A 22521-nucleotide genomic window follows, 5' to 3' on the forward strand; every position below is an offset into this window, starting at 1 on the left:
CCTCACCTTATTCTCCAGGTGGGAGAGGGAGTAGTGGAGGGCAGCAGCGATGGCGTCTGAGGTGGCCCCGAGGGGCCGGTAGGCATACTGCAGGGGGTCCAGGGTGTCCGGTATGCTCTCCTGAATGTGGGCCAGCACCAAAACACTTCATAATGATTGGAGTGAGTGCCACTGGCCTGTAGTCAGGCAGGCAGGTGGGTTTTTGAGGGCTATATTTTCACCATGTAACAGGCTATAACGTGGTTCTTGGTCGTATTTCTTGATAAAAGCAGCTGAAAAGTTATTACTCGGGTTTAAAAGTGAGCTGATGAAGATTATGTCATTTAAACTACATTTATAAAGTACAACTTGAATAAGTCCATTTTTGCGTTTTCACTGTTCCACAGAGAAAAAGCAGCTGTGCATTCCTTTGTGTGCTGTAGGTAGAAAACTCATTAGAAGTGTGTAAAGATGAAATGCTGAAATGACGTGGGCCACAGAGCTGAGACTCACGCCTGCATCGAGCCTCGAGGAGCATAAAAAACTCCGCTCGGTTGCTTCTGCTGTAAACTGCGTCATGAGTCATTGAGCCATATTGATCATAGTCGACAAATTAATATGCTGAACGCAAAAAAAAAAAAAAAAAAAAGACGGAAAAAACACCTGCTGAGTAAGTCTGCTTCTCGAGTTTCTGTGTGGAAGCTGAATGTCAGAGTAAACAAACATCCTCTGAAGCCTCCCCTCAGCCTGAAAATCAGACCACACTGGATGCTTTTATTTTGGCATGTGTCCCTCGATGTCAGGAGGTGATGCCATGTTGGGATTTGACAAATTGAAACATCCTGTTGCTTTCAGATACAGTACATGTTCCATCTGATGTCCTGGAAGTAGGCGACAGTATGTGACTTCTCGCTGTGGGAGAGAAATCGAGACAGTTGTCTTCAGATATTGGACATGTCCTCCATTGCATTTCACTCCTCTCTGTCCCCTTTGTCTTTTCTCCATCAGTCTCTTAATGGTTGTCTTTAAATCTGGTGCCGTTCTGTTTATTTGATATTTGTCAACAAACACCATGAATAGATCAAAACCAACAATGACTTGATTCCACCAACATGCACAGGCGGACATGATGGTCACATGATCACAGTTTGTTTTGACTGAATCCCGCATTCATTGGGCTAATGTCAGAAATATTCTCTGGACCAGAGGTCTTCAACAGGGGGTCCGCGGAGGTACTGCAGGGGGGTCTTGAAATTTTTGGTTGATCAGACAATTTTTTAATCTTTTTTTTTCCCCCATTTTTAAAAAAAATATCTTTAAAAACACATTAACATGAATTGAACATATTTTTTTCTGTCTAAAAGAAAGAAAAAAAAAAGAAACTTCAGTACAGTGCAGGTGACTGTGGCGCTCAGAACAGTGAGAAATTCCATTTCAAATCTACAGGAACGTTTCTTTTCAGAGTTAATGTCCTTGTTACTCTTTGTAAACCACTGAACACTGTCAGCCATTTTTACAGAAGCCATTTCTCCAAAGAAAGCAGATCTAATTTTCATTTGAAGTGAGTTCAAAACAATTATTATGTAGTAAAGATTTTATAGTAGAAATTTAATCAAAGCAATTAAAGGTTTTTATTCACACAAGTAATCAGTGGATCGCTGGAGTGATCATATATTTAAGTCTTCATTGCGCTGGGTTCAAGTTTGTGTCCACAAAATGCCACGAGTCACTTGTTTTGAAGAGAGTTTATTTGAAATAACAGACCAAGTGATTTTAGTGGGTTTAATGTTCACTTCAGGGCCCTGCGTACACACAGTGACATCCCACTGTGAATTATTTGCCATCATCAAAAAATGAAATCACATACTGAAACAGAAATTTTCCATTCAACATGTCATGTATTGAGTCTTACTCACACATGCTAAGATCACTTCTTCTTTTTTTTTTTTCCCTCTTTCCGATTCATCTTTTATTTTGTTAGCCATTTGAGCGTCGGGAAATGAAAGCATTTGCTCTGAAAGGACAGGTGGGTGTGAGACACCAGCGTGGCGTCTGAATCGTAGCATTAAGAGCAGAGAAAAATATCAAAAGTAAGAAGCATTCAGACGGCAGGAGGAGCAGGGATTTGAGCAGATATTAAAAGATGATTGTGCGTGGGCTTTTCTGCTGTGCTTCGGAGAAAGAATGTAAACCCTGTATCAGTCAGAGTGAAGATAATAAACAGCAAAAACATCAGAACACAGCACAACAAACACAAACAAAAAGAAGAATGGGAGAAAGCGCAGCGTATAAATAGTTCAGATATTTCAAGTGATTTCAGAATGTGATGGTGAAATACTGGATGTTTGTGTCTTCAGCTGCAGCGAGTGCTTTTACTCTGTGTGGTTTTTCTCCTCACTGTAACTGTATGAGGGACAGACGAGGTGACAGAGAAAATACATGATCACAATATTGATTATCTGTCAGTCAGAGCTGCAGCTTGACGTGAACATTTTATATTTATATCTTATACGTTTAGTGTTTCCCGCCAAAAAACAACACAAAATAATGATCAAACGTAATTTGAAAATTAAGTTGTATATGTGTGTCTTCCTGCGTGACATGTACATCAGTGTTCTGTCTCTGCTCAACACTGATCTGATCTCAGTTTCGACAGCTACATCAACGCTTACAAATCATTTATGGTTACATCAGCATTACAGCATTTTCCAAGGCTTTTTCTCTTATGAAGTCTTTTTGTTTTTAAAATACTTTGTTGTTTTTTTGCTGCTTTTTGTCTCACACAACACTTTTTTGATGTGTTGTTCTCGTGTAGGCATCGCAAGGAAGGATGTGAGTAAAAAAAAAAAACAAAGGGCTCACACTTTGTTCTGACTGTTACTTTATTAAACTGGACACGTTAATACATGTCAGAACGCAGTGTATAATACCTTGTTTTTATTGTACAAAATAATAACAGCTGCTTTAATCGTCCGTCTCAGTGGTTGAAAGGAAAAATGGACTCGGTTGTCGTGCACGTTATGTTGCTGTGACTGTGCTGAGCTGCGTGTGGAGACAGTGGCCTGTCACCTCGCTGCTGTGCACCAACCTGAAACCGTGGGAAGCAACGTGACCAGTGCACGCTGATCCATACGGTCGGGTCTTACTGAGCCTGTCAATAGTTCACGATGAGCGGGACGTACCGGTGATGGTGGTGTTGGTCCACCACTTTGGTCCCGGCTCAGATATCTCAAACGCCGTTGGATGGATGATGGATGACGATGAATCCTGACTTTTCGCGTTGTGATCCGATACTTTCAGAACTAATAACACTTCCGTCAGCCTTCCCTATGTTTTTATTTTGCCAGTGCACGGCACAACCACAAGCCACACCCTCAGCTCCTATCGGGCCACTTCCTGTTCACATCATTACATTGGCCTTGTGGTAACTTCCTGTAGCAGTGTGGTTGGTCGTTTTTCATTGGATTGTATCAGTTGTAATATAAAAAAAAAACATCAGCTAAGTGTATTATTATAATAAAAGTGGTCATTTTCTGTCATGTACATTCTAATCTAAGGACATCGCTGTCCCAGGGGCTTCTGAAGTTTGGCTTAGAGACTCTCTGGCTTGTGTCCAGGCCTCTTACCTCCCTGGCAAGATCACTGGTGCTCCTGTGATTATGTGTTGTTCTCACCATTGATTCCTTTTTTTAAAATACCGTAAGATAAATGTGTTGTGCTAGTAAAGTTTAACTCTTTGAAGATATATTTTTAATGATGTTGACGTGACGTTTTGCTTCCTCCTGTTGTGATCCTTAGTGACGTTTGACAGTTTTTCTCAGTGTGTCTCCATCACCCGTGTTGACTGACGTGAAATTCATTTGTCAGAGCTTCAGTTTGAATAACTTTTGCCTTTCCTCATCAGAACCATGTGGAACCCAGCGAACAGTAACGACCAGACGGGACAGGTGGCTGCCAGGATGGAGACTATGCCGTCTTTGGGTAGCGCGAGCATTTCTATCTCCCAGCAGCAGGCACCCAAGAAGTTTGCCCCCATGGTTGCACCCAAGCCCAAGTTCAACCCGTACAAACAGACGGGAGATGCCGCCCACGCTGACCCTGCAGGTAAAAGCCACAGCCGACGACAGTAAATCACTAATTACAAACGAACCTCAGCGTATTTGAAAATGTGATTTGACAGGCCTCCTCTGACCTGTGTCTCAACTCGATATGAGGGGAAAACATTACTTATTTTTCTTCACTTCAAAGAAAGATTATTTTTTTTATCAGCAATAACCTTTCAATAGCATGTCATGTAAAACAAGTGATCTCGAGAACAAATGTCACTGTGCTGATTGTGGGTAGTCTTACTGCCTACAGGCGACTGATTTCAAATCAGCACAAAACCCCAAATTTACATGTCTTTCTGTGTTTAGCTTTGAAACCACAACTGAACCAATTTCCATCATTGGCTTTTTGTAAAGCAATAAAGCGGCGTGTTCACCTTTTATTTGCTAGATGCTACAATAGATCTATTTGATCCTGATGTTCGTATTTATAGTACAATATATATTTTTTAGTCCTGAAAAGCTCATTGCTTAAAGGAAATGTGAGTCGTGACACATACAGTGAACTGGACCTCAGACAGACCTCAGAGCGTTCACCTGCAGAACAGAGGGGACCAGCAAACTGTGAATAAGAACTGGAGTGTGGGAGTATGAAATGACACTGAAATACATCTGATGCTTTTTTTTATAGTTTTGGACATAATTTCTATCAGTCATGATAACATTGCACTTAATTGCTGAGATACGGGAACAAGGCGTGGAATGCCTTTGGGCAATGGTTCAGACATTTAATATAAATGAAAAATTTGCCACATGCAACCCTCTAGCTCTGGGCCGCCCAGGACAGGTTGAAGTTATTTCATTTCTAGATGCTGATTGTATCTGAGGCCTTGCTTAATTTCTAATAAACATACAGTGGATGTACTGTGGTTTGCAGTCATGTGAGATCAGGAAGGCTTGTCTGCTGTTTTAGGTCCCATGTGAGCTGCAGGGTTGTTTTTTGAGAAGGGTTAGTGCTTACATGTTAATATACGATAAACACATTTACTAATGGAGGTTTAGGTTTAATTTGCATTGCTTTAAGGTTAGAGTCTGGCATTAAGATTTACAGTTTAGGTAAAGATTACTTAAAACAATGCAGGATTACACTGAGCAAACACAGAAGCTGTGCTCTGCAGAGCATACAGGTCTTTTTTACATGAGACAGAAAGACTCCTGTGAAAAGACTCAGTGAGACGTCAGTAAAAAAATGGAACGTGTTGTTTTAAGTTGATGTTTTAGCTTTAAAAACATGCATAAACTTTTTGACCCACAGAAACACAATAATAGGACGATTTATGTAAATTTAAAAAAAAAATCTAATACGAGAATACTGTAATTTGAAAGAAGAACACAGGAAGTGGCTTTGGAGTCACTGGCAAGAAATAACACTTTGAACTGAAAAGTTAAGACACCTACTCAGTGCTACTTACAGGCATTTTATAAGCACAATTTGCATATGCTCAAAGTGATTGTTCCATACCATAACCACAACTGTACACAACACACAGCCCAGTGTAAAGAACAATGTTCCTGAGGCTCAGTTATTGCTTTGTGTTTTTCTTGAATAATATGGTAATTGTTGTTCAGACGACACTTTTGAGTCTTTGGTGACCAAGATGTTACGAGGGTGGAGCCTTCCCATCTGGTATATATGTTGTAAGGTGAACATTATCTAAGCCTCTACCCTCAAACCCCCCTGAGAGCTCTGGATTTCCAAAACAGGGAAACGGTTATGAAATTCAGCGAGCAGCGTGTCAGGCTAAAAACACTGCTGTCTGTGGGGGCTTGTGGTTAGAGTTGTGGACCTGTCTGGTACTCCAGATGGTAGTTTTGTAAAACTTGTTCTTAGACGGCTGCTTTTTGAGCTCTGCCCACCACTGAGGAGAAAAAAAGCAAACAAACAAAACACGGACACTGTTGAGTTTTTAGTTCACTGAGTGAAATGTGTTTCATAGACTCCCACAGTGTTGTGTGTGGCCTTAAAGTCACACTCCACTCAAAAAATATGTTTTTCTTATCATAACTTCACTCGGATGTTTGTGCTTGTATGTGCAGAGTTAAACAAAATAAGCTGTTTTCACGTGAGCAGGATTTTTAATTTATGGCAAAGGTGTTGCTGCACATTCACAGGTTCTCTGAAAGTTAAAATGAAAAAAAAAGATTCCCAGTTAATGATCTGTGGCATCAGAAAGCTTTGGAATTCCAAACTGTCATTTTGCTACATGACATTTAATCCAGACCCGTTGCCACCGTCTTATTTTCCACAACTAATCACTGCGCAGGTTTTAAGAGGATTAATGAAGGAACATAAAAGAGGCGGCGTCCCTGCACATTTGCTGACGATATAACTGTTGTAAGTTTGTACTTTAAGTGTTTTAACTTTTCTGAATTCAGTAATATCAGAGCTATATTGTTAACATCTCATGGCCTCCATGACCTGAGGAAAAAAAACAGTTAATCCCACTTTTTTCTATTGTGTCTCTTATACTGTTCACATTCACTGTGACAGTAATTACGTAAAGTGGGTTCAACACTCTTTGTTGAAAGGATTCATTGTAAGGGGAAAGTGTGGAGGGAGCAGTATTAAATAGCTGTTGTCAGGTTTTATTTGACCATCGTCGTACAGTCGATGTAACTTTATATAGGATGCAGCATCTGTTGAAATCTCAGCGGTAAAATATTATGACTTGTGGGCTTCTAATCTTCATTAAACATTTGATGGTGACAGTGATGATTGCTTGTTGTCAGCATTCTGAACATGCAAATATGTAAAGCCATCTGCAGACATCTCCACTTGTCAAAGGATAAGACGTCTTTATGAACAGATTATCTGGGTGTCTCTTCATTTATTTATTTAATATCTTTTATATCAAATGTGGAGACTGCCTGATGTAAAATTGAGGATTAGCATAAAAATTAGGGACAAGTCAATTTGGCACAGCGCCTCGCCGTCCCCTTTTGTCTAGCGGAGGCCAGCGCGAGGGCTGGAATGAGCAGTCTGAGGGCAGAAGCCGGTGCAGACGGGGCGGTGCGCAGTTAGCAGCGTCTGCCCAGGTTTTTTTTTTTTTTTTTTTTCGGGAGCACTTGTCCTGATTAAAGCCCCAGCAAGAGGAAGTGAAAGACATATGGATCCCAGACAGTGACCCTTTACGCAGAATTCCTAACAGCAGATCAGATTTTAGGGTTTAAGTTGATCTCATGTGGCACGTGTTGTAGGAAGGTCAGTCGGGATTTTTACTTGTATGAAGTAAAAATGGCATGCATGTAATCGTTGTGTGTTTAGAGTCATGATCAACATACTGTATGAGAGGTGGGCAAAATATCATGAGTAACTGTACAAGGCAGTGTAATCCAGTGCAATATCCCTGCAGTAAGAACCACCCCTCTGAAGCGTATCAGGATCAGTTTTGTGAACAGCAGTGTGTCATTTACTGTTTGCTGTCAAACTTAGGAAAGAAAATGAAAAGCCTTCATATTATTGGCAGGTCTGTCAGCATCGACATAACACATGCACAAATGCACTGTGGCACAAATTGGCCTCTTTTGAAATCCCAAACACTGTAGTGTTATATTTTGTAAGACCACACGTTCCTGCTGTATGATAATGACTGTCTTCCTCGACATTCTGATTAGACATGCATCCTGGTTAAAATGTTTTTCACACTTGTTATCAGATCTCTGTGCAGCTGTCTGCACAGATCAACACATGTTGATGACTAGGTGGAGTTTGCTCCGTGCTCTCTGGAACTTCTCTGCTTCGTTGTAAACTCTGCATGAGAACTCGGTGTTGTACGTGATGTGGAGGTCAGGGGTCATTTTCTCCGAGAAACAGAGAGGAGATTCAGTTTTGAATCCACAATCCACTCGTGCCTTTTGATTATAGAATGGTTTTTATGTGATACATGCACCTGACGTTTTAATCAGTATTATGGGATGTCTCTCATTCTCCTGAGTTGCATTGTTGTTCGATTCACTGCTTCGATTCACTGCTTGAGTTCTTGCTGCAGACTTCTTCACGTCTGTTTAGAATAATCTTAGTCAAGCATTAAATGGGGATTTTCTTTTTTCTATATGAAGTGAATGTAAACATTCACATGGTGTGACCGAAGAGTGTGAGGCACCACAGGAACATGAGTCACACTGGAATGAATCATCAGTAGCAGCTTCATTCAGAATATTCTAATATTAAGTGATTAAAATCCATAACCTAATGCATATTTCCAAACCCTCAAACCCACATAGGTTAGTACTGAAACAATAACGTGCTGTTTGACCTCATAATGTCTGGCTGCTGATGATCACGCTCACTAAGTTTTTGTAGTGGGGCGCTCATGGTGAAAGTTAAACATCCGATAAGTGCTGTTTTTGATAAAAAAAAAACTTCTCGCACTAAGTTACGGGGAACGTGCTAATTGTCTGCTCAGAGCAATTCAGAAGTGTTGAACATGTGCATAAGCTGTTTTTATTCCTCCCCGCTTCACTGGCCAGAGGCAAACTGACTACCGGTTGTTATGTCAGAGTCCCTCATGGGTGTCACCAGGAGAATTTACAGGAAATCCACCAATGAGTGTGTCAGTGTCCCCATAGAAACCACAGGCTCATGCTCTGAGCGTATACAAAGGCCACTTTTATCTAAGTGGAACACGTACCTCAACTACTTGTTGTATTTGTATCTGCAGTGTGTGAAGTCTGTACATGAACCTTGTATTTTTTTTTTAAATTCTTTGCTAAAAAGTTTGTGATTATGAACGAGGTTGTTTTCTTTGTTCTCACAGTATTTTTTACATTTTTTTATACATGGATTTTTAACAGTTTCTCAGGTGATCGTTTGGAATCTGATATTTTCTGTTGCCTGAATGAGACAGTTCACTTCTCTAAATCTCACCGTTGTCCTCAACAGGGTAATAGTGTTAAGAAAAGTCTTTTCTTCACATCCTGTCTGTTCTTTCAAAGTGTCGTCTAAACAGCTGTGGGAAGTCTGAGTGCTGAGTAAGATTTCAAAAACTCAATTTACACTTGTGAAATCTTAGTTTTCTCCGTTTTATGTGTGATATGTTTGATTATGTCCAAAATCATGGTCATACATATTTTATAATAAATTATACACACTTATACTCTGTAGGTTAATTTAATGTTTAAGGTCGAAGCTGAAATTGATATTTGAGTTTTATGAAAATCTAATGTAGATCTATTTTTTCATAAACTCTAACATAGGGAAACATTTAGGTTAAATTCAAATTGCTTTTTGTTAAGGAAGCAAAATATATATCCTGAGTGTTCATTTTGACTTTGGAATTATTGTTCAAACTTGTAATGGGCAAGAGAAAACATTTGAGCCTTATATCTTTCTCTGCAGTGACGGCGCAGCTTCGCTCGCTTCCATCGGTATATAAACCTAACAGTGTTAGGTCCATGCACTCATTCCAAGTGTTGAATGTTCTAAAGGACCGACAGCGTAAATCGCTAGCAGTATAAACATTCGTTGGCTGTACACAAGTCTGACATGGTCCAGATTGTAGTGCACCAAAAAAGGTTGACAGTACGTGTTCCACTGCCGTGGGAAACACCCAGAGGCTTGAAACGTAGACTCCATTTCCACGAATATGTCCAAAAATGGTTTCATCCTCTGAAAATAAAAATACGCACAGTGGCTGCGACTCATAGTTTATATTTCTTTACACAAAGCGCGAGAACAGCTCAAATTTCATCTGAGTTCAAAATGTTTTTTCAAATGTACAGAGCAGGAGATTTTACAGTTGAAAATCAGACCCACCAATGGCTGTAACCCTAACCCTGCCCCCAAGTTTGAGTACTGGTATAACTCCAGTATACTGTATGCATTTCATCATTTATATGAAATGACATCATGAATCTGTATATGATCTTTCAGGCTATTTGGTAACGTTTCATTTGCTGCAGTGAAGAATCCCAACAGCGTTCCCAATCAAAGAGATTAAGACGCTTAATAAATGACATGAAGTATCTGTTAAATGGAAATTATTCGTAAACATCATCCTAATCTTTACACTGTGGAACTGTACTTGCTGCCGTGGGAATCCCTTCGCAGGTTTTAATAGGTGGGAAAACCTTGATATAAGTTAAAAGTGAACGTGTGGCCCTTTACCTCGCGTAGCCTTTGACTCTTAAAGTGTAGAATAACAGGCTCTAAGGTTACAGTAGATTCTCAGCATTGCAGAGGCTGCTTGGAAAGGTTTCATGTTATGAAACCGGCAGAGTTTACACAGCAGTGACTGTCTGCTGTGACATTTGACTGGCTGCATTTACTCTCGCTCTCATTTGTTTATAAGAAATGACAGCAAAGCTCCCCGCTCCACCTTTGATGAATCATTCTTTCACTCATCAGAAAACCTCACCAAACATCACAGTTGAAGGCACTAATTGTTCAGCCCGTTTATTGGTTCAAATGTTCAGATAAAGACGGCGGATCTGGTTTGCAACCATTCACCCTTTCCACAGTATTTGTGTCTTTGCTTTCACACAAAAACATAATCCGTCTGTTGTTCCTGATCTCAATTTCTCCTCCCGTGGGAATTCTCCTTAAGAGCAGCAGAAGCCAGTTTCAGTCTGCTCCTTTACACTTAAAACAAGTACATCTCCAAAGACCTCAAATCCCTCCCTTGCATCCCTAAACCAAATGGAGTCATAAATCACTCCTCTATACATATCATGCTAATTAAGAGCCGGGCTCAGCTGCTCTTCTCCAGCGGAAGATGGAATAAAATGGGTCCATAATTATGTCAAAACAATGTGCTCTCAACCTCTGCCACAGCACATTTGGAATGAGTGTGTGGGGATGAAACATGTGGACTGACACCCAGGACTTAACACACTCTGTTCATTGTGTCTGGAAGGGATTATGGTTTTTTTGCTACTGGATAAACTGAGGCCACTTCTCTGATTTTCCTTTGTTTGTAACACAGATTATTTCAGGTTTGTGCAAATACAGAAGGATGAACCATTTATACACTCAACATGAAACACTGACGTGCAGTAGATGACTGACACATGACCCCCCCCCCCCCCCCCCCCCCCCACACACACACACACACACACACACACACACACACACACACACACACACACACACACACACACACACACACACACACACACACACTCTTTGGCTCATTGCAGCGTGTGTGAATAACACTAACAGACACCAGCATGTCAAGCTTTCAGAAATAAATCAAGTTTAGATTGTGGGAGATAATTTATGCTTCTTTTTTTTTTTTTTTTTTACAGCGATAGGACCGAACTCTCCGTGTGTTTAAGGTTCCTTCAGTTTCTGCTCTTTCTGTTTCAAACTGTTCCTTCAATAAAATTTTGATGCATTATGTGAAATGCAGCTACATTCTGTGCCAGGCTTTGTCTTAAGTCCTTAAAGGCCAGATGGCCTCCGCTTACACACGTGTAACTCTGATAATATTGTACATATGTAAATCTGTAAACATATGTTCAACCTTCAGCGCACACACTCCTCCCCACCCACCCCGTATACTAATCCTCACCGCAGAGCAGAACTACTCTCATCTGCAACCTGCAGCTTTTTTTTCTCCTGCAGAAGCTCCTGACTGATATTTCTCTTTTCTGTCACTGTGCAACAAAATAAATGGTTTTAAAGTATTTACACATATAGATGCAAGTATAAGACCAGCACAGCTGCCCATCATTAGTCATTTACAGTACTTGAAGTGTTTATAAATGTATCACTTACTTGAAAAACAAAGTTTAATATTAGTCCCAGTGTCACAGCTGGATCCATCTCCACCCTTTTATTATCCTCTTGACAATACTCGGCTTCCCGATAACCAATTATACCTCTTATGGCCTCTCAAATAACTATAATCACTGATTAGAATTCCTTGTTCACAAAGCAGCTGCTTAAAAGTAATTGCTCAATAAAGAGAGGGGAAGTTGTCGTATTAAGTAGGTGTTCCTGCCGCTTCTCTCATTAGTGCTCACTTGGAGCTTTCAACTCCCTGTTGTCACAAATGGAGTCGGCTTCATTCACAGCACAGAAGCTGTTCTTGCTCTTCCTCGTTCACACTGCTTCAAAGCACAACAGCAAAAGCACAGCGCAGAAAGAGCTCAACGGCTCAGACCCGTGTTGATTTTGAGTTATTAGAAATCGCCACCGCGGACACCTGGGATTGGATTTCCGGTGGTGGCACCTCTGACTTGGTCCTGTTTTTCAGTGGGAAGCCAGTGAGGGTTCCCGTAGCGACCTGCGCTGTTTTGTATGGAACAGTGTGAAAAAGATGCAAAACAGAAGCTCAGAGAAGAAAGAAAGAGGCAGAAATGAGCCTCACCTATGAAAGAGGTTCATCGTTTTCAGTCTCTGCTGATCTGCACAGTTTTAATATTCAACAGATTTTCCCCCAGATGTCACGTCACTGCTTCACTGTAGCTGAGAGAAAGGAAGGTTCTCATATAATGAGGACAGTTCAGAAAAATCTTCTGACGTTAAAAAAAACAAAACAAAAAAGAAGTGTAAACATAGGGAGACAAACAAAGTTGACATTCAGTTTAGAGTATCTGTGTTTGCACTGTAAATGGCTTTAAAACTACATTTTTTTATTATGTAGATTTTGTTTTGTTTTGTTTTCATCCATTTTATAATATTGAAAATGTCATGTCACAGTCTTCTTTAGACCAGCCTGTAACTCGTCTACGTACCGAAGCAGTGGTTTAAATGTCACCAACACTAAACCAAACTCTCGTCCTTCGTCCTGATATTGATAGTATCTATAAACAGTGCAGTGATAGTCAGTACTGTGAACTCCCTCCTGTCGGTATCTGTACCACTGAACAGTACGACTGTGGACCTGTGAGCCAGGAACTGAGTCCAGGATCCAAAACTAGAGCTAGGTTCCTGTGGTCATGTACACATGCAGGTGAAAATACCAAGTTCCTAAAAAATGTTCCTCGAAAGGTTCCTGCAGTTATGTCGGTCGCTGGTGTGTGTTGTATTTTTCAGAGTGTTTCAGTCAGCGCGATGCATTTGCTGGTTTTTCACCCACTTGCATCAGTAAATGTCAGCATGTTCACGGGTGGGTTCACTGTTTGTATCGGGCTCAGGGGCTCACATGCATGCGTGTGATGTGATGCATGTTCCTGATGCCGGTTTCATGGCGTTTTGTTGGTCGACTGTTGGTGGTGATAACGTGCAAAGAAGCGCGGCAATGTGCACCTCTGAAGAAGTAGACTGCAACCTAGCAAACGCTGTTGTAAACAACAAGCAACAATATTCATAAAATCTGCTTTTCAGATTGTTTATGAGGAAGGAAATGCTGTCAACATGTTTGTTTGACCTCAAGCCTGATGTTAGTTAGACAGTGTTGCACTGAATGTAAACTTAACTTTTGCTTCTTTACAAAAACGCTCGCACATTTAAACCTCGGAGACGCAGCTTTAACTGCTTTTTGCTGTGTGATCATTGTTGCACGTCTCTGCTGTGAGTTAAAGCGTTGAACGGGTGTGTACATTACAAGCCGCTTCATTTGAAAGGCTTGTATTAAACGACTGTTTAGGTGCTGACCCTGAATCGGCCACAAACGACTTCAAGGTTGAGAGCAGTCGTTTATGAGAGGAAACATAAACACTGCAGACCGACACACATTAACACATTTCAATCCTAAATGTGATTGGCATGATGACAGATACCAGGAAAATAAGGTCGAGGGAGAAAATAAGCAGAAAGATCCTTTCAGCAGAGACGCTTAATGACCCCTGTTCCAGCTCCAAGTCTTGCTTTCCACTGTTCCACATACAGAACTCTAAGACCTTTTCAATAAAACATGCATCTCTGAAACATTTACAGCTCTTGTGTTTCCTGAAATGATAAATCCAAAACATCTTTGATGTTCAAGAGAAATGTACATGAAACTTAATGTTTTAATTCTCTGTAAGCCACAAGTTACAAGTGACTTATATTCCAACAAAAAGGAATCTTTGCTGGAGCAGAAGGGGGAGGGAGGGAGGGAGGGGAGGGAGGGGGGACCGGGGCAGAGCTTTGTTGTCGAGCAGCATATTTGATTTTCTCTCCCAGAGGTTTAGAGGAGCTGTTGCACTCTGGAGTTTTAGCGGAGGTCACAAGGTTATTATATAAACAATTCACATGGAGGCCCTCGAGCACCCAGAGGGAATGTTTAATGCAATGCTCACAATTTCTGCAGTGTTGTAATGCTCAAGACGCAGACATGTGTCCAATTTTAACCATGCTGCATTATCTCTCTGTCTTCACGTCTTTTTTCTCTTCGGGCTGTTTTGTCAAGGCAACTGAAAATCATGCTTAATTAATTTGGTCAGCTGCCTTGGATAAACTACATTGATGGCATCAATTAGATACTAATGAAAACAGATAAAAGCCATGGAAAGCAAATGGAATTTCTGAACAGGACTCATCAAAGTCTTAACATTGGAACAAATTCCCATTACGTCTCATAAAAGCCTTTAATTTGCAAAGCTCATGTCTGGTTTGGTACTTAGAAGTACATGGTCAAATGATTCAGTCTTAAGTCCTGTGCCGAGAGAAGCCAAATCAGAATTTAATTTGGCACGTAACTCCTTATCCTGTCTGAAACATGTGGTTGGATGCAATCCTTGGATTAGCGCGGACTTTAGAACTACACATTTGGCTTGTTTCTCCTCCTCTGGCAGAACAAACACCTTGTCTAACCCGTTTGTAACACAACATTTACATTTCCAATCTGAGAGGAAAAAAAAACACACATGCTTACTCCAGATTAGTACTTCTTAGTTAACCAAATTGCTGCAATTATGTGTGTCAACCCATTGACGTGGGATGACGAGGCTCCGTTTCTTTCTCTTTAACTCTCTCTCTCTCTCTTTTGTAATAACGGAGGAAGCTCTTTCAAATGTCTGATTTGATTTTACCGTTTACACTGATTTTGAAAGACAAATTGTGATGAATTAGAGCAGTGCAGTCCTCTTACATATTAAAAAATTATGGATAACTTCATTTGGAATATTTTAAATATTTATCTGTTAGTCAGGAGTTAAATATTTAATGAACTAAAATGCTGTCCCGTGTTGTAATAATCATTCAGAGCCTGAAGAGTTGCACAACATTGTGCAGTTTGTTTTTGCAAGACCCTCAAGTCACTATTAATATCAAGCAATGCATTCCTATTGCACTGAACACAAAACTGATTTGTTGCAGTTATACAGTTGAGACAGAGATTGATATCAGAGGGGAAAACAATGCAGACTCAAACGTGCACACATTCAAAATTAAGCTTAAACCTGCCAGTGGGATCAGGCTCCCCTCACCGTTTACGCTGACATGGCAAACAGTTGCTTATTTACTTATCCAGCAGATACAGAGCAATATTAGCTTTCATTAGCTTTAGTGTTTGTGGCCACCTGAAAAATGAAAGCCCAGCATTCGCTCTCCTTTCACCTCTGTTTTCTGTCTCTACCGACTCCTGAGGCAAATATCGGACTGATTAGCAGCTAAGTGCTTCTGCCGACCAGTCGGTGAACGTACGTTTACCAGTCTGCTGTTCGGTGACCAGCAGGTAGTGGACAGTGAGTTTGGAGCCTTTGTGTCCTTTAACCATATTACAGTGTTTTACAGAGTGGTCTGTATATTTTCTTTGAAAGGAAAACATATATTGTAAATACAAATGATGGTGACCTCCGTTACATCCATTCATACATTTACACACAGGAGCCTCAGTAACCTCACAGAGCACATCTCATTCAGTGATATGTATGTTTGATGTACTGTAAGTCTCTCTTTGAAAGTGTGTGTGTTTATTGTTTTGCATGTTTTCATGTATTTTCTTGTTTTGTGCACCTGCAGCGCTGGTTATTGAAAATGTAAAAAAAAAAGAAGAACTTATATTCATTTACTTTTGTGTGTAACTACACTGGTGTGCGTTCCTTTGGAATTGTGACAGTTTACATGTAGAAAAAAGGGGAAGTATTTAATAAGCCGTTTTTTTTCTCTCTTGGTTTGTGTGTGTGTGTGTGTGCGTGTGTGTGTGTGTGTGTGTGTCTCCATCCCAGCAGACTACCCTCCCCCTCCACCACCTGCCGAAGACTCAACTGGTTTCCCATCATCCCCTGGTTCCTTCCCTCCACCGCCGGTGAACTCTTACGATTATCAGGTGAGAGAGGCTGGCATTGTGTTCGGTTTTCTTGGGTGTCGGTAACTCTCTAAGGGTCAGCACAGAAAGCACAGACAGCCCTGAGCTCCACTCTGAATTCATGTACCAAGTCCAGCAAAACTGTCTGTCCATTTGAATTGCAGCCAGCTGCAGAGACATATAGCTCCAGATGCTGCCTGCAGCCAGCCATCGCAACTCAAGGACCCACACACAAACACAGTTTCCTCATTTCTGAGAGCTGTAATGCAGGAAGGATGGAAGGCTGACACCTATTGGCGGAGCCTTGTCACTTTTCTTCCCTTTGCTGGTCAGAATACCCACAGGCATTTGGCCCTCCCGGGATATCTGGCCTCTGCGATCTGACTGACACTCTCAGCACTTGACCTCTGCTGTGAAATCCTCCACGTGCTTCACATTCCTTTGTTCAGTGTAAGCAGGAAAAAAAATGTCCCTCCTCATGTCCCTCATTTGATCGAACCAGTTTTCTGTCCTGGATGAATGCTTCCTTTGTAAGTTTGGAGACAGAATGTTCGATAATTTAAAAAAGTTATGCAGTGTGTGTAAATTCACCTCACACTTCCCACACAAACTGTGTACATTACAGTATAAGACTGCACCCTGGGGATTTAGCTGTATATGTCTGCTCGTGTGGTGCTCTGACCTCAGTGTAAACTACAGGCGCTCTCAGAGTTATACAGTTATTTCAAAAGGTGCCGTGTAATGACAGAGTTCTCAGTTTCATGGTTTTGTTTAACCAAGGGAATGTCAGGCTTAGCCAATCAGCAGAGCTGCTCTCTCTTAACACATTTAGAACTGAGTGAGCAGAGAGACGGGGGACACGCGAGCAGTCACAGGTCAGATGAGCCTTCGAAACTAAATTTACTCTTCACGAAGGAAATCTGTAAAAAAATGCATCTTTAGTTTTCAACAAATAATTAGATCCCCAAACTAAAAACTTCTACTGTTTCATAACATCAAATTTACATCATTAATAACAACCAACTGAATTTCATGCGTCTGTGGTCCATTTAAAAATGCCTGTCCTGCTGCAGTAGGTACTTCGTATTTAACCTGGCTGCTCAGAGTTATGAAAAGAGAACTGGTTTCAGATTTGTGCGTGTTTCAGTGCATAACACATTCTATGATTACACAAACACAACACTGTGTTTACCTCACGTAAAATCCATGTAATGAATCCATGTAATGTGAATGGCAAGTTTCAGTGCGTCCACGCACATTCTGTACTGTATTACCGGAAACAGGGCATCTGACATCATTTGTTAAGGTTAGAGGATGTTCAGCATCATCTTTATAAACACGTGGTTAAGGTTTTAAACTGATTATGGGCATGGTTAAAAGAGACAACCCTAACTATCGGTTTGAAACGGGAAATGAACAACGGTCTCCTGTGTTAAAGTCCAGAGTTTTGTCGACTCATCCGTCCTTTCTTAATGCTCCTCCCATGTAGATAAAAAGAGACAAAATCCACTTTGCTGGTTTTGTGCAAAAATGAATTCAGAAGTTTATCTAAGGCTGAAACGAGGCTTCGGGAGTCTGGGTTAATCAAATCAAGGAGATCTGTCAAAGTTCCAGTCGTTCCAGTACAAAGTTCCTTCTTTGTGTTCATCAGTGCTGAGCACTGAAACACTGTCCGAGGAAACACAACGGGGGCATCCTGTACTGAAAGCACTGTAACTCTGGAAAATACCAGCCTGATTTGTTTAACTCAGACTCTTGTTTTCAGGCAGACTTGAAAGAACTGTGAAATAAATGAACGTGATAACAAACATAATCAGCGCTACAGTTAGTCTGCTTCCTTTTTACCACTGCCGTCAATCATCATTCTTCATTTTCATCTTAAAAGTATATTCGAGGCCCGATTAGTTTTCAAAGTGCTTTACTGTTTTCATCTCGAACTTGTCTTTGCCTATCACATTGGCTGTAGAATCACCCTGCCAATGAAACTCAGCTTAATACACCGCTGCTATCTTAATTATGTGTCCTGTAACCAGAGCAGAACACTGTAACTGTAGGCACCATTCAGAAAAAGGAACATCAATCAAAATGTCTAAATTTACATCTTGTTCTCTGCATCCTCAGTAAAGAAGTGAAACGCACTGAAGAATAAATCAGTGACTAAATGATATGTCCTCAAAAGAAGGTAGAAATATCCTCTTGTCTTTTTCGCCCTGACTGAGAGACGTGTCTGGGTTGTGACACCTTCGAGCTGAAACCTTTAGCAGCAGAGGGAAAGACAGAAGCAGCTAGCTCTCATCATGGCTGTTGTCCACATGATGAAGCCCTACACGGCAAATTCCAGCACATCACAAAGACGGCGATGTTTCCTTTCATCCTCCTCGTTATCACTGTTAAACAAGTTTGCCTCTTTTTCTTTTGTTGATTTGAGACAAGCCATTAGTGTTTTGCTTTGTTTACCCCTGCTCATGATTGCCTTAGATGTTTTTAAGCAGCAGCTCGGCTCTAAATGGAGGCAAACCCTTGCCTGTAATAGATTGTGACAGGTTATCCAAACACATAACATTAGAATAAGAAGCAGTCACTGATCCAGCCAACTCAAAAAGCCCCCGCAGGCAATTGCAAGAAGTCTTCTTGCAGTTGCAGCATAGTTCAGAAGACTAAAAATATATCTGTCATTCCACGGAGAAATTCCCGGGAATTCTGCAGAAAACCGAGCGCCACTAATGGTCAGGCCATTTGAACTACGTCCCAGATTTTTGTGCAACAGTTTTCTGCTTCTTTTGTTTGAAGATTTTGCGTCTTTTTTCATACTTTGAAATGGTGCTTTCTCTAAGGTGAAGAAATAAGGATGAATAAATCAGTGAGGTCTCAGACTGCTGGAGTGATCGTCTGGCTGATACTTTGAAGCTTCCTCTGTAAAAATCTAGTTAAATAAAAATCAGAGTGATTCTAATCATCTTTTATAGAACGCATTTTTTAAATTTGGAATAAAAAAAAAATCTTACTTTTATTTTGAAGAATTGACCTTTTTGTTTGAAATGGTTGCTGGATGAGATTGTGATGAATAATGCATGAAGAATGAGATACTGTAAATCCTGGTGCAGTGAAAAGCAGGAGGTGAATAGTGCACCGTGTTATGAAAGTTGTCTTTCAGACAATACATCACTTCTTATTTCTCACCGCATTTCTCTCAGAGAAAAGTCTCTGCTATTGATGTGTGGCTTTCAGAAGGATTGTCTGAGGTCAAGGTGAAACATGACTTAGAAACTGTAAGCCAAGGTGTAAGAAGTGTGGAAAAAAGGCAGGAGCTCCGTCTGAGAGGCAGAATTACTTGTCATTGATGAAGATCTGTCCTTAACTTTTGAGAGCAGCTGGTGAGAGCAACCGAGTGCTGTTATAGAGTGTTTTGGTGAAGTTCACTCTGTGGTTAAGTTCATTGCACTGTGTGTTTGCGGTGTTTGCTCACAGGTGAAAGGACCAGAGAAGACGCTGGAGGAGAGACGCTCCAGTCTGGATGCTGAGATCGACTCCCTCACCAGCATCCTGGCGGACCTGGAGAGCAGCTCGCCCTACAAGCCACGCAGCACACAGGTGTGACACCAACACATCCTGTGCACACAAAAATACACTGACATGGAAAAAATACCAAAGTCTGATAAAATAACCCTGATGATGTTCCAGTGATGGTTTGGCCTCGAAACCTGTGAACAGACAAATTGTGAAAAGAAAGTTGAGACTGCATCACAACCTGCGGGTGCAGAGTTTGGCAGATGTAGGTGTTTATTAAAGGTTCATTAAAGGTCAGATGAAAGGTGATCACTTTAGGACCCCTTAAAGATTTTACATTAAAAAAACAGACAGTAAGCTAATTAAACATATTACAGTGTCAAAGATTTAAACAGTTGTTCTAAACATTTTTGGCATCTGGTTCCATACAGAGTTACCAAAGGGCCTGGCTGAGGTCTGATGTCGTATCTCAGATGTTACCTGTGAGACGTTCTGCTCTCACATGGTTTCATTAAAATGATTATTTGAGCCCCAAAGAGGTGAAATGATCCAATATTTCACAAAAAAAGAAACGATTAGGCTGGAAACCACTGAACTAAACTACCTGAATGTATTCAACAAAATTAAAACTAGCTCTTCCTCCACCAGCCAACACAGTAAAATGCTCCTTATGAATATCTAGTAATGTAACGTGTCCCTCACACTTTGAGCACATCTTTCTCATAATACTTTTGTACTGAGTTGGCTCTTGAATGCAGGACGTTTACTCATAATAGTATTTTTACACTCTCATTCTGGTACTTATACATAAAAGAGCTGAATGTGACTTCAGCTCCTTCTTAATGTAGAAGTGCTGCATGAAGAGCTTTAGTGGGAAAACGCAGCGAAACGTGAAGAACAGTTTCACTGTTGTGAACGACTGAAATGAAACGACGTACTGTAGTAAATGAGGTTTCAGCAGGACCCATATGTTGCATCTTTTAAAAATGTTTTGACAAAATGAGTCTTGACCTATATCATTAGTTGATATTAAATGATATTAAGAGCAACTTCAAAAAGTCAAAGCCTTGGGCAGTTCACTAAATTGTTTGACACACAATGAATGTAGGACAGGCGGATAAAAAAACTCTAACCAATTGTGTTTGGAGCAGGAAGTCTCAGAGGGGCTTTCAGCACCATGCAGATCATATCTCTGGTGAGATATTCGAGCAATAATGAAATACCTGAAAGGGCGTTCTCTGTGAGGACACAGTGGAGACGAGGCTGCACTGGCATCACTAGTGTACTAAGTTTAAGTTTAACGTAAAAAATCTTAGAGGTAGTATGAGTGTTCATCCTGTGGGCCCTGCACTGTATAGCTACCCTGTCTGCGTGGTGCCTGTTTTATTTATTAAAGGATGCATTCATAAGACTAAAAACAGAGTTAAGATGATAAATTATTGACAGATATTCCTTCAGCCACAGATGAGGGTCTGTGCCCTCATACAACGTGTACACATTCACATCCACTGACCTGTTATATCAGGTTTTATGTGGAGTTTAAAAAAAAAAAGAAACCTTTTTAGCACATCTGTGAATATGCTTACTTTTTTTTAACAGACGAGTAGAATCCACATATGAAATGCTACGGCTGTGTACACGCGTTTCTGAATTTGGAGGACAAACAAAGTGGGGTTCACGAATAGTCTGAGGGAGACGTGGTGTTTTGGGTGAAGTGTGCTCTGCGACACAGGCGAACAAAAGACTGACGGCTGCAAGTGCTTCTGTCTTCTGGTTTGGTGACTCCTGGTTTTCTGGTCACAGGGAGTGAAATGAGTGTACTGCAGAGAAAGTGAGAATTATTGCACCACACAGGGGAAACAGTGGATACACAGTGACAGGAAGTGAACACTGTGGTTCAGAAATGATACACATTAAAGGCGAAAAGTAAAATATGACTTGATGGTTTCTAGTATGCTTAGTGTTGTGGTAGGTTGGTGTTCCTGGGTGCTGATGTTACTGTAATAACATGGCATTATGTGCTCGTAAAATATGTTGAAGCGCCTCAGTCGTATAGACACATGACAGTGTATGGTTCAGTGCACACGCTGCACAGGTCACATGGTCACGTGGTCTATAAGGACAAACGCTGCTGAGGAGCGTGGCATTTTTTCCTAAATAAAATATAGCATAAGTGCAAACCTTTGGTGGGAAAATGTGCAGTATATATCAGTGCAGGAGTCTGAAAGCTTTTGTCAACATGACTTGAAAAATTGATGTGCACCTGTACAGCTGGGTGGGAGCGCAGCTCGGGAATGAGCGGGTGAACAGGTATACTAACTAATGTATGGCTGGCGTGGTGGTTTTACCTGTCAGGGTCAAAGTCACCGCGTGTTTATTTTTATCAGAAGCTGCCACTCGCTTCTGAAGTTATGGGTGAGGAGTCACACCACCTGTGTGTCAGCTGAGTACACATACATGCTAGGACATGTATTAATCATGAAATGTTATGTGTCAGACATTTTGTTGACTTAACCTTGTTCCCAGTCTAACACAGCAGCTCTGTGCCATCACGATGCCCTTTGCTGCTGCTGCGTCTTCTCTCTCAGAGTTTTCTGCACATGGAGAAGATTCTGCTTTCTATGTAATAGTTTATATTTTAGTATTGTGAGCATAGGCACACACACACACACACACAGACTCAGTTACTCTCTCCTCAGATGATGCTGATTCTAGCTGATTAACTCAGGTTGACCTTTTCCTGTACCCAGCTGCTCCTGTCAGTCCGTGATCGCGCTCTTTCAATTCATTATTCTACAACATAACACTGGTCT

At 40.9% G+C, this 22521-nt stretch overlaps 1 protein-coding gene across 4 annotated transcripts in view; it reads left to right on the plus strand.

Moving 5' to 3' along the window:
• Positions 1-22521, plus strand: part of LOC121183013 (LIM domain containing preferred translocation partner in lipoma) — a 128115-nt gene that overhangs the window by 41498 nt on the left and 64096 nt on the right. For 3 of the 4 annotated variants that reach the window (XM_041039776.1, XM_041039777.1, XM_041039778.1), the window contains exons 4-6: positions 3884-4083; positions 16122-16222; positions 19670-19792. In XM_041039776.1, the coding sequence (XP_040895710.1) occupies positions 3888-4083; positions 16122-16222; positions 19670-19792 (420 nt within the window). In that variant the 5' untranslated portion in view covers positions 3884-3887. The remainder of the gene's footprint in view (positions 1-3883; positions 4084-16121; positions 16223-19669; positions 19793-22521) is intronic. The other variant, XM_041039779.1, reaches the window with a different exon arrangement.

Source organism: Toxotes jaculatrix, chromosome 6 (assembly GCF_017976425.1).
Source record: "Toxotes jaculatrix isolate fToxJac2 chromosome 6, fToxJac2.pri, whole genome shotgun sequence".
NCBI classification, from domain to species: domain Eukaryota; kingdom Metazoa; phylum Chordata; class Actinopteri; family Toxotidae; genus Toxotes; species Toxotes jaculatrix.